We start from the raw sequence: 12,317 nt of genomic DNA, 5'->3' as shown, positions 1-12,317 counted from the left end.
CAAACTCCTGGGCTCAAGGGATTCTCCCCACCCTCAGCTTCCCAAGATGCTGGGAGTATAGGCGCGTGCCACCATGCCTGGCTAATTAAAAAAGAATTTTTTTTTTTTTTTTTGTAGAGATAGGGTCTCACTAATGTTTCCCAGGCTGGTCTTGAACTCCTGTCCTGGTCTCATGCAATCTTCCTGCCTTGGCCTCCTAAAGTGCTGGGATTACAGGTGTGAGCCATCGTGACTGGCCTACATTTTTTATATTAAATAAGAAATAGGGACAAACAGGGCAAATTAGTCTAAACTTTTTAAGAAACAGTCTTTCGTTCCCTGGCTATCAAAGGACATTTGTCATAGATCTTAATCATGGGTTTTTTAGGAATGAAAAGTAGGCAGAGTTGTAAATTAAGAATATTACTTGTATATAATTGTAAAATATTTCTTTTTCTTCTTAATTACACAAGTCTGCATTTGTATGGGCAAAATAAATGAAACGAGACACAGGAAATATGTACTTCACCCTTTTCACACCAATGGAGATGGCTAGTTTGCCTAGGGTAATTGGCAATTATGGTTAAAACACAGAAAAGCTCAACTGTGCTACAAGCAGTTTGTTTAAGATAAGCCAGATTTAAGATTTACATTTGTTGGGGAAAAAAAATCTAGATGCTGCAGAATTATTATAATAACTACAGCTCACTTCTTTTGTCATCTACAGAGACTATCGAAAACACAATTCTATTATAGTCACAAAAGAAAATGAAGTTAGAAAAACTGAAAGTTACCTATAAAAGTCTGTTGGGCCTGTGAATTTCCCCCTACCCTCGGGGAACATGAATGAGGATAATTAGATGCATTAGCACCCATTTTCTTCAGTCACTCAGGCATTCCGTCTGCGGGTTCTTCAGAGTATAATCCCAGAGGCCTTTATGAACCTTCAACCCTGGATCCAGCAGCCTCTTTTCATCCATTTCTTGATATGAAACAAAAATAATTTAATTCATTTTTTCAAGTGTATCTCAGATCACACAATTAAAAAAAAAAAAAAAACTACTGAAAACTGCTTTCATTCACAAATAACAACACGTTGTCAAATTCACATGTCAAATTTTCATAAAATGTAAATCTTTAAGCTTGAATTATGAATCTGTGTTAGCTGCAATTTGAGCCATAAAATGTACCAATTATATACTTTCTAAATCAGTAAAAAGTAACATATCAGACCAATTTAAATATATAGTTACAGGAAGAGTACTTGAAAACACAGGGAAAGTATTTGGACTGAAAATAAATGTTTTAATTTTTGCTTTAAATCCTTAGAGGCAACCACCATTCATTATTATCTAACATTGTAAGCAACTTACAAACATTTAAGAGGTCAATACTGGTACTGCACATACAAAGAATACATAATTGATTAGTTTGTTGTTTTTCTGTCTTAAAATAGAGTTGCTAAAAAATCAATCTTTAATCTGTATAATTAGGCATTTTACTGAAAGAGGGGGGAGGAAAGGTGGACAATTAAAGCCAAATATATGTAAGCTACTTGTTCTATGGTAATTTTGAAAGAAGTTATTATACACATGGCAAGAGACACAAAACAAAAAATTTTATCTATTCGCCCCATAAAGCCCTGAAACAAAAATTCTGCTTTCTATTATCTGATATGATGATTTAAATGGACAGGACAGCAGGTAATTCTAACAATTATAGATAAGAGGTAATTCTATAAATAAGAGGTAATTCTAACAATTATAGATTAAATTCTGAACATGGAAACTTAACTCTCAGAGCTGCTAGCAAGAGATATACGCAAAAAAAAAAAAATCTAAGAGAGAATAAGATTAATGGAAATACTTCTACATCTTTACACCATCTGGATACATAAAATCTATCTGACTAAATGGGGTAATGGGTTTAAGAAGGGAAAACGTCATTCAAATCTATTATTGGAATTGTTAAGAAACCAGTAGGCAGTTAACCTAGCCTCATAATGAAGAATGAAGTGTTTTAACAAATACAGTGAAAAACACATACACAAATTATCACAAAAGCTCTGCTAGAAACAGAACTGCATCAAGATGCTTGGAATTTATTTTCATCTCTGTTAGTGATACAGCATAACCTTATGAATTCATGTTTAAAAATATTGCTAACATTTGTGTTTTCCTACAATCTTTTACAGACTATATTTATATGAAAATTAATTAATTATTTCGATGGAGTCTCGCTCTGGTGCCCAGGCTGGAGTGCAGTGGTGCAATCTTGGCTCACTTCAAGTTCCAGTCTCCCGGGTTCAAGCAATTCTCCTGCCTCAGCCTCCTGAGTAGCTAGGACTAGAGGTGAGTGCCACCACGCCTGGCTAATATTTGTATTTTTAGTAAAGATGGGTTTTCACCATGTTGGCCAGGCTGGTCTTGAACTCCTGGTCTCAAGCAATCCGCCCTCCTTGCCCTCCTATAATCCCTGCTGGGATGATAGGGGTGAGCCATTGCACCAGCCATGAAAATTTACTTTATCTAAGCATATAATTACTACTTACAGCATTCAGGATAAGACTGGGAAACTTACTAACTAGATATAGATATTATGAAAAGTAACAGTAACTCTAATCAAATCATACATAAGCAAATTTCCTATTTGAAACTTATCTGCCTACCTATGAGAACAGTGCCATTAGACATAAGACTTTACTTCAGTGAATACTACTGGAAGTATGAAAGGCTGTGGGCGGCCAGACACATACACAGTGCATTCTGTAAGAACTACACAACAAGGATTCTAAAGGGTTTAATATATGGTCTGCCCTTTGTATTCCATGGGTTCTGCATCCATAATTCAACCAACTGTAGATTGAAAACACTTGGGGAACAAAAAAAGAATTGTTGCAGCTGTACTGAAAATGTACAGACTTTTTTTTCTTAACACCCTAAGCAAAACAGCATAACAACTGCTTACAAAGCATTTACATTATATTAGGCATTATACGTAATCTACAGATAAAGTTAACCAGAGGATGTGCATAGGTTATACGCAAATAGTACACCATTTTATATGGTCCTGGAGATTTTGGTGTCTGCAGAAGTCTTGGAATCAATTCCCCACCAATCCTGAGGGACAACTGTACTATTTTGTAAATATTGCCGAGATAGCGCCACTGCACTCCAGTTTGGGCAACAGAGCTTAACTTCATCTCAAAAAAAAAAGTTAAAAAATGTAATTCTTCCAGCAAAGTTCAACTAAAAATAGGTAAGTAACCAATCAAACCTTTAAAAAAGTTTGATGTGGCTGGGCATGGTGGCTCACACCTGTAATACCAGTACTTTGTGAGGCTGAGGCAGGTGGATCACCTGAGGTCAGGAGTTTGAGACCAGCCTGGCCAATACAGTAAAACCCTGTCTCTACTAAAAATACAAAAAAATTAGCTGGGTGTGGTGGCACATGCCTGTAATCCCAGCTACTTGGGAGGCTGAGGAGGAAGAGTTGCTTGAACCTGGGAGGTGGAGGTTGCAGTGAGCCGAGATTGCACCACTGCATTCCAGCCTGGGCAACAAGAGCGACACACCATCCAAAAAAAAAAAGAAAGAGAAAAAATTTTAGTTACATCCAGTTTTCAATTCCTAAATACTAGAAATGTAGGAAAAGCTGCTTTTTTGGATAATTCATTTTGAATGTTGTCAATTTTTACAAAACAAGAATTTTGCAATTTGGAATGTATTCTCATCTCTGTTAGTGACACAGCATAACCTTATGAATTCATGTTTAAAAATATCGCTAACATCTGTGTTTTCCTACAATCTTTTATAGACTATATTTATATGAAAATTAATTAATTATTTAGACAGAGTCTCGCTGTGGCATCCAGGCTGGAGTGCAGCCGTGCAATCTTGGCTCACTTTAACCTCCGTCTCCTGGGTTCAACCGATTCTCCTGCCTCAGTCTCCTGAGTAGCTGGGACTAGAAGCAAGTGCCACCATGCCTGGCTAATATTTGTATTTTTACTAGAGATGGGTTTTCACCATGCTGGCCAGGCTGGTCTTGAACTCCTGGTCAAGACCAGGACTCTTGCAAAACAGGAACTAAAATTACCTGTATTAATTCCACTTCAAACTTAAAAACCAGTTAAGTCTAACAAATCTTAGTTTTAAAGCTGAGCTCCACAGAAGCTTCAAGATCTTATCAGGCTTTTATAGCGGTTCTTTCAAAGAAAATAAGGGACTGGAGGCCAAGTTTGTGGCCTCATGTACAGGTCAAACCCTAATCTCACTAAGGGTTTACATTTAAAACAAAAAACAGCACAAACAATCCTTTCTCAAAAAAGTTTAAAATATATTAACAAAAATCCAGAATAAAACTATCATGTAAAATAAAAAGCCTTTACCAAAATGAGGGGGTGGGGGGAGACTTTTAAGATGAGCTTGGAATCCGAGTGTAACGGGGGATAGTGAAAATCACACTGAAGTGTTTCTAAAGGTAAGACGGCATGGTGTCACTCCTATGGCTAGGCCTCTTCTCACCTTCAAGTTCCATTATTATTTCTCTTTTTTGTTTGTTTTGCTTATTTCTATTGACTGGGTAAATTCAGTAACATAGCACAGAGTATGCTTATGGCACAAAACAAGGAAGAACAGAGCCTTGCCTCCAGATGAAGAAAAATCAGAAGCATCTTGAGAAGCGGACAATAATTTACTACTCTTACTTTAACATGTACATGCATGCACACACACGGAATTATTTTCATCTGAGAATCTTGTATCGTTTGTAGAGACTCAAGATGCTACACGCCGAGCATCCCTAACTAGAAAATCCCAAATCTGAAATGCTACAAAATCCAAGACTTTTCGAGTGCTGACAAGATGCCACAAGTGGAAAATTCTGGAGCTGTCTTTTTTGCTTTTTGATGGTTCAATGTACATAAACTTTGTTTCATGCACTATACTAAAAATACTGTATAAAATTACCTTCAGGCTATGTGTATAAAGTGTGTATGAAACATAAATGAATTTTGTGTTTAGACTTGGGTACCCCACCAATCTACCTCATTATGTAGACACAAATATTCCAAAATTGGAAAAAACCCCAAACCTGAAACACTTCTGGTTCCAAGCATTTCAGATAAGGAATACTTGACATGTATTACAATGGTTTAATCCTTAAACCATGTCAAAAATCCCTTTTTTTAAAAAAAAGCTCTGGTAAGGGAAGAACACCAAGAAAAAAGAAAATAAAATTTAAAAAGCTCTAATGATGAGCAAAATTAGATATTCAAAAGCAATTATACAAGAGCTTATGACATCAACGGCCCCACTGGAGAAACAAGAACAAGTTGCAAACACTAGGAAAGTCAGAGGCTGAGCTAAGGATGTTTGGCCATTTGTTGCTACAATAAGCAGTAGTAGCTGCTGGGACAGCTGGGGTTTCACGAACTTAGAGAGGTGGCCTGAAATATAAGTGTCTTTGGGATTTAGGGAAAATCTCTTCCTGTTAGCTCCTGGTTAATGGAAACTCCCTTCAGGATGAACTGATTGGGGGACATCCATATATTCTACTGGAGCTTTATCTACTAAAATAAACACAGACCTTGGAAGGGAAGGGAAGTGGGGGAGGCAGATTTCCTGGATGAGATGTAACTCTTGAGTTTATCCTGTGTCCCCCCAGTTCCAGAGCCTGATGGGTAACCCTGACTATAGTTCTAGTACTGCAGCAGTATTTCTTCTCAAAATTCTCAGAATTAATTCAGGGATTAATGTCACTACTTCTCAGGTAACCAAAATCCTATGTCAAATGGTGCTATTACGTTATTTATTTCTTATTAAACCATCACTTGTAGATGTTGGAAATGAGAACTTGTCTCAGTCTAATCTCTCCAGCGATGTGTTCTCTCCAGGCAAGCCTGGTCCCTCTTCTACAGACATCCAATTTTTGTATGATGTAAAGGAGAGAGGAACAAGGAGAGGGGAGAAGGGAGGAGGAGGTCTACAGGACTTGGAGAGGCCCAGAAGATGCAAATGACTGATGAATCCTTTTTCTAGAATCACCATTCTGGGGGACTCCCTCTTAACAGCACATGATCAATCCCAATCAGATGATGCTGACTGTCTTAAACTAAAATAAGCTCCAGTGATCACGGCAGACCCAACTGTGGGGTGGGGACGGGGAATCATGTTGAATACAAGAGACACTAAACAACCCATGAGACATTTTTTAAAAAAGATAAGTCAAGTTTCTCCTCCCTAACCCACCCCCTGCACTCCAGCCCCAGAAAGAAAGCCCTAGGCCAGCATTTTCCAAAGAGCTTTCCCAAAGTTTAGAAAATGTAGGATTAAACAAAGCCAAATAGGTTTCTTTACTTCAGGACATTTGAGCACCTTCAGAGTGCTGAGGTTCATTGTAAAGAGGGAGTACGCAGCATGATCTAAAGAAGCCCTGCTGCCCCCACAGGGCACAAAGGAATGAACTTGCATAATACACTCAGGAAAATGCTGATCTTTGCCATAGAAACACTTTTTACTGCTTCATGTAATAGAAAGAACTGTGGGAGTTAAAAGTATCTAGGATTTGGTTATCTCTGTACCACTAATTTACCATGTATGTAGGACACATCACATGTAATCTCTATGGGCCTCAGTTCCTGTATCTGTAAAATAATAACGTTGAAACAGAGATCCAAAAATTTAATGAAGTTGTACGGTTTATTAATTTAGGAAATACGGATGGGGAAGGAAGTTCGTTCGTTCTTCATTTTTTTTTGAGATGGACTCTTGCTCTGTCGCCCAGGCTGGAGTGCAGTGGCGTGATCTCAGCTCACTGCAACCTCCGCCTCCTGGGTTCAAGTGATTTTCCTGCCCCAGCCTCCTGAGTAGCTGGGATTACAGGCATGTGCCACCATGCCCAGCTAATTTTTGTATTTTTAGTAGAGACGGGGTTTCACCATGTTGGTTAGGCTGGTCTCGAACTCCTGACCTTGTGATCTACCTGCCTCAGTCTCCCAAAGTGCTGGGATTACAGGTGTGAGCCACCATGCCCAGCCCTTTTTTTTGAGACAGGGTCTTGCTGTGCTGCCCAGGCAGGACTGCACAGCTCACTGCAACCTCCACCTCCCAGGCTCAACCAATCCTCCTACCTCAGCCTCCTGAGTACCTGGAACTACAGGCGTGTGCCATCATGCCCAGTTAATTTTGTGTGTGTGTGTGTGTATGTGTGTGTATGTGTATGTGTGTATGTATATATACATACACACATACACACACACACATATTTTATGTATATATTTTTTTTTGGTAGAGATAGGGTTTTGCCACGTTGCCCAAAATGGTCTTGAACTCCTGAGCTCAAGTGATCTGCCCATCTTGGCTTCCCGAAGTGCTGGGATTACAGGTGTGAGCCACCACGCACAGCTGGAAGGTATTTCTGTACTAAACGTTAATCTACAGATGGGGAAAAAAAAGGCACCTGAATTTCTCATTTTAAACATATTTCCCTTTCAGTCTGACTTTAGGCACAGGACAAGAATGTGGGGCAAATGTGAATATAAATAACAATTAATGGCCTGGCTCACTGGCTCATGCCTATATTACATCTATATTCCCAGTGCTTTGGGAGACTGAGGCAGGAAGATTGCTTGAGGTCAGGAGTTAGATATCAACCTGGGCAACAGTGTGAGACTCCGTCTTTACAAAAAAAAATTTTTTTTTTTTTTTGAGACGGAATTTCATTCTTATTGCCCAGGCTGGAGTGCAATAGTGCAATCTCAGTTCACTGCAACCTCCACCTCCTGGGTTCAAGCAATTCTCCTGCCTCAGCTCCCGAGTAGCTGGGATTACAGGCATGTACCACCATGCCTGGCTAATTTTGTATTTTTAGTAAAGACAGGGTTTCACCATGTTGGTCAGGCTGGTATCGAACTCCTGACCACAGGTGATCCATCTGCCTCGGCCTCCCAAAGTGCTGGGATTACAGGCGTTGAGTCACTGTGCCCAGCCAAAAAATATTTTTACATATATACATACACACACACACACACATTCACAGAATTAGTCAGGTGCAGTGGTAGGTGCCTATGGTCCTAGCTACTTGGGAGCCCGAGGCAGGAAGATTGTTTGTGCCAGGAGTTCGAGGCTGCGGTGAGCTATGATCACACCACTGCCCTCCAGCCTGGGCAAAAGAGTGAGACTTTCTTAAAAATAAAAACAAAAAACCCAAAGAAAAACCATAATGAAAGAGAAATGTAAAACTATATTAATACTTCACTCCCGTCAAATCTAAGGTAACACCACTGCTACAGACCACAGGCATTTGGACTCCCCATGTAATGAAAATTAACAAAGGGACAAGCAGATTTCCCAGAAAAAGCTTTTATTCTGGGGTTGTCCTACTGTGCTAGAGCATAAGGGAGACAGACAGCAGAGGCTGGTTCCCTGAGAAGAGCCAGTAAGGATTTTTTTTATTAGGCAAAGTGCAGGAATTGACATCAGGGGTAAGGTATGCAGGCTGGGCTGGGCTAAGCATGTGAGGGGTAGAGTATGCAGGTTAGCAAGGCTGGTTGTGATGGTTATCTCGAGTATAGGTTAACTGGTGGTCTGTCTGGCTGGCAAAAACAAGGTTGGAAACCAATTGTTCAGCATTCCTTCCAGAGGTGAGACACTCAACAACCTTGGTTCGATTTTGGATCTCCTAAGGCCAGTTTCTGGAGTTCTTTAAGCACAAGGTACGGTTAAACATTATGAGAGCACAGAAGAATGGCTATTTTCTTTGTATGACTAAAGCCTCTGGATTAGTGGGTATAGCGCCAGTCAGGCAGTGGTGTGGGATTTGTGATTAGTGGGAATGTACGAAAAAATGCTAGTAGGGGTGAGCTGAAGCCAAGCCTCATCCCTATTCTGTTTTGTTTTGTTTTGTTTTTTTGAGACGGAGTCTTGCTCTGTTGCCCAGGCTGGAGAGCAGTGGTGCGATCTTGGCTCACTGCAAGCTCCACCTCCTGGGTTCACGCCATTCTCCTGCCTCAGCCTCCCAAGTAGCTGGGACTACAGGCGCCCACTACCATGCCCAGCTAATTTTTTTGTATTTTTTTTAGTAGAGACAGGGTTTCACCATGTTAGGCAGGATGGTGTCGATCTCCTGACCTCGTGATCTTCCCGCCTCGGCCTCCCAAAGTGCTGGGATTACAGGCGTGAGCCACCGCACCCGGCCCCTGTTCTGTTCTTAATATGATGTATTATTCAAACCAAGAAGCTTGAGAGTGAAAAGGGGTACATACCAGAGGGGATGCCAGAACATGAGTCGCCCAGGTCTGACCAGGCAAAGTGGGATGAATGGTCATACCTATAGCTAAATCTCACATTTCCAGAGTAGCTTAGAAATAAAACAAAGTTTTGGACCGGGCGCAGTGGCTCACGCCTGTAATCCCAACACTATGGGCAGAGGCGGACGGATCACGAGGTCAGGAGATCAAGACCATTCTGGCTAACATGGTAGAACCCTGTCTCTACTAAAAATACAAAAAATTAGCTGGGCGAGGTGGCGGGCACCTATAGTCCCAGTTACTCAGGAAGCTGAGGCAGGAGAATGGCGTGAACCAAGGAGATGGAGCTTGCAGTGAGCCGAGATCGCGCCACTGCACTCCAGCCTGGGCGACAGAGCGAGACTCCCTCTCAAAAATAAAATAAATAAATAAATAAAAATAAATAAAACAAAGTTTTAAAAGAAACAAAGGGCCGGGCGTGGTGGCTCACGCCTGTAATTCCAGCACTTTGGGAGGCCGAGGCAGGCGGATCATGAGGTCAGGAGTTCGAGACCAGCCTGACAAACATGGTGAAATGCCGTCTCTACTAAAAATGCAAATATTAGCCAGGCGTGGTGGCACGCGGCTGTAATTCCAGCTACTCAGGAGGCTGAGACAAAAGAATCGCTTGAACTCAGGAGGCAGAGGTTGCAGTGAGCAGAGACCACGTCACTTTACTCCAGCCTGGGTGACAGAGTGAGGCTGTATCTCAAAAAAAATAATAAAGAAAGAAAGAAAGAAGGCCAGGCATGGTGGCTCACATCTGTAATCCCAGAACTTTGAGAGGCTGAGGCGGGAGGATCACTTGAGCCCAGGAGTTCTGAGACCAGCCTAGGAAACCTAGTGAGACCCTGTTTCTACTAAAAACTAAATAAGAAGGCCAGGCACGCTGACGCCTGTGATCCCAGCACTTTGGAAGGCCGAGGCGGGTGGATCACAAGGTCAGGAGTTTGAGACCAGCTGGCCAATATGGTGAAACTCTGTCTCTACTAAAAGTACAAAACTTAGCCAGGCATGGTGGCGGGTGCCTGTAGTCCCAGCTACTTGGGAGGCTAAGGCAGGAGAATCGCTTGAACCCAGGAGGTGGAGGTCGCAGTGAGTCAAGATCACGCCACCACACTCCAGCCTGGGCAACGGGGCAAGACTCTGCCTCCAAAAAATAAATAAATAAAATAATAAAAATAACAAAATTTCTTAAAAAAACAAAAAACAAAAACCTAAGTTAACAGAAAATGGCTTCCCTTGTCACCCCTGTCACACCCCAAGCATGTTTTACTTAACATTAACAACATTGAGAGTTTACTATATGTCAGCCTGTTCTTAGAGCTTTCACAAGTATTAACTAATTTAATTATCCCTGTATCTTTTTGACTGATGAGGCTGAGAAGTTAGTAACTTGCCCAAAGTCACAAAGAGCTAGGATTACTTTTGTTTTTTTGTAAACCTTCAGTTCTATTCTTGGATACATTTTAAGAGCAACAAGACAAAAAGAGACTGTGAACAGCAAGCAGAAGCAGAATCAGCAATAAACCCATCTTTTGAGGGTATCTTCAAAAAGAGACGAGATGGGGAGTTCAGAAAGCCACAACCAAGCTAGTATGTCTCTCTGGGGCCACCGAATATAGAGGCAGATGACCTCCACCTAGCACTGAAAACCCTAAAAATACCAAAGACATAAAACAACAATATTTGTGACAGCAGCAACTCACTAAGGAGAAGATGAATTATGATCCATTAAAAATATTAAGACAGAGCTAGTAAGTTGCAGAGGTGGGCCTAGCTTTCAGTTTCTTATATCTATGTGTAATCTTATCTTTGTATTTTTTTCTCTAAATTTTGAAGGAAAAATGTCCAGAGCAGACAAACATAATTCCGCTTCAGAAATGGGAAGTGAATACACACCGGACAGTGTTACTTTTTCTGTTTAAAACAATCACTCACATAAAGTAGAAAATGACTTAACTGAAAGGAAAGCGTATGAAATCAAAGCAAAACCAAAGTGTCTTTCAGAATATTTACAGCTAGAATACATGTTACTTGATGGCAGGATGTCACTTTGTTATGCTTGATCGATCATACATCCATCCACCCATCTGCCATCTGGCTGCATAAATCAACAGGAATACATCAAGGAAAAAAGGATAGGTGGCTGGGCGTGGTGGCTCATGCCTGTAATCCTGGCACTTTGGGAGGCCAAGGTGGGGGGATCACTTGAGGTCAGGAGGTCAAGGCCAGCGTGGCCAACATGTTGAAACCCCATCTCTACTAAAAATACAAAATAACAGCCGGGTGCAGTGGTACGCGCCTGTAATCCCAGCTATTCTGGAGGTTGAGGCATGAGAATCACTTGAATCCAGGAGGCGGAGGTTGTGGTGAGCCGAGATCATGCCACTGCACTCCAGCCTGGGCTACAGAGCAGGACTCCATCTCAAACAAACAAACAAACAAACAAAAAAAACCCAGACAACAAAACAACAAAGATAGGTTATTCCAGGTGGAACAAAACAGGATACATAAAGAGAAGTAACTCCTGTCCCAGTTAGTGTACCACTCTCAGTTCTCAACCCTACAACTCTATTATCTACTAATACTGAAGCATAATTACTTACATTTCCACTAAACTTTAAGTTTCCCAAGGGTAGGTATTACATTTGTTGATCTTAGAATCCTTACCATTCACCACAGAATACAAAGTAAGCATACGATATTTGAATAAATCAATGTTAGTATTACCATGAATGTTGATAAATATCATGTCCAAGGCCTAAGGGTACGTATGTTGTGAGTATGGGTAGGTATTAGATCAAAAAGCCTCAGATGGCTGGGCACAGTGGCTCACACCTGTAATTTCAACACTTTGGGAGGCTGAGGCAGGAGGATAGCTTGAGGCCAGGAGTTCAAGGCCAGCCTGGGTAACACAGTAAGCCCTTGTCTCTACTAAAAACAATTAGGCCATGTGCAGTGGCTCACACCTGTAATCCCAGCACTTTGGGAGGCCAAGGCAGGTAGATCACTCGGGACCAGGAGTTTGTGACCTGCCTGGCCAACA

At 41.1% G+C, this 12,317-nt stretch overlaps 2 protein-coding genes across 5 annotated transcripts in view; both read right to left on the bottom strand.

The window, feature by feature from the left end:
• LGMN (legumain) overlaps nucleotides 1–12,317 on the bottom strand; it is a 1,022,235-nt gene that overhangs the window by 595,584 nt on the left and 414,334 nt on the right. The window lies entirely within an intron of this gene.
• Nucleotides 1–12,317, bottom strand: part of BTBD7 (BTB domain containing 7) — a 106,464-nt gene that overhangs the window by 63,552 nt on the left and 30,595 nt on the right. For all 4 annotated transcript variants that reach the window (XM_050799012.1, XM_050799011.1, XM_050799014.1 and 1 more), the window contains one exon: nucleotides 774–961. In XM_050799012.1, coding sequence (XP_050654969.1) covers nucleotides 774–855 — 82 coding nt within the window. In that variant the 5' untranslated portion in view covers nucleotides 856–961. The remainder of the gene's footprint in view (nucleotides 1–773; nucleotides 962–12,317) is intronic.

The sequence above is a fragment of the Macaca thibetana genome, chromosome 7 (genome assembly GCF_024542745.1).
Source record: "Macaca thibetana thibetana isolate TM-01 chromosome 7, ASM2454274v1, whole genome shotgun sequence".
NCBI classification, from domain to species: Eukaryota; Metazoa; Chordata; class Mammalia; order Primates; family Cercopithecidae; genus Macaca; species Macaca thibetana.
Note: the sequence above shows the minus strand (reverse complement) of the source record. Positions and strands in the feature narration are given on the sequence as shown.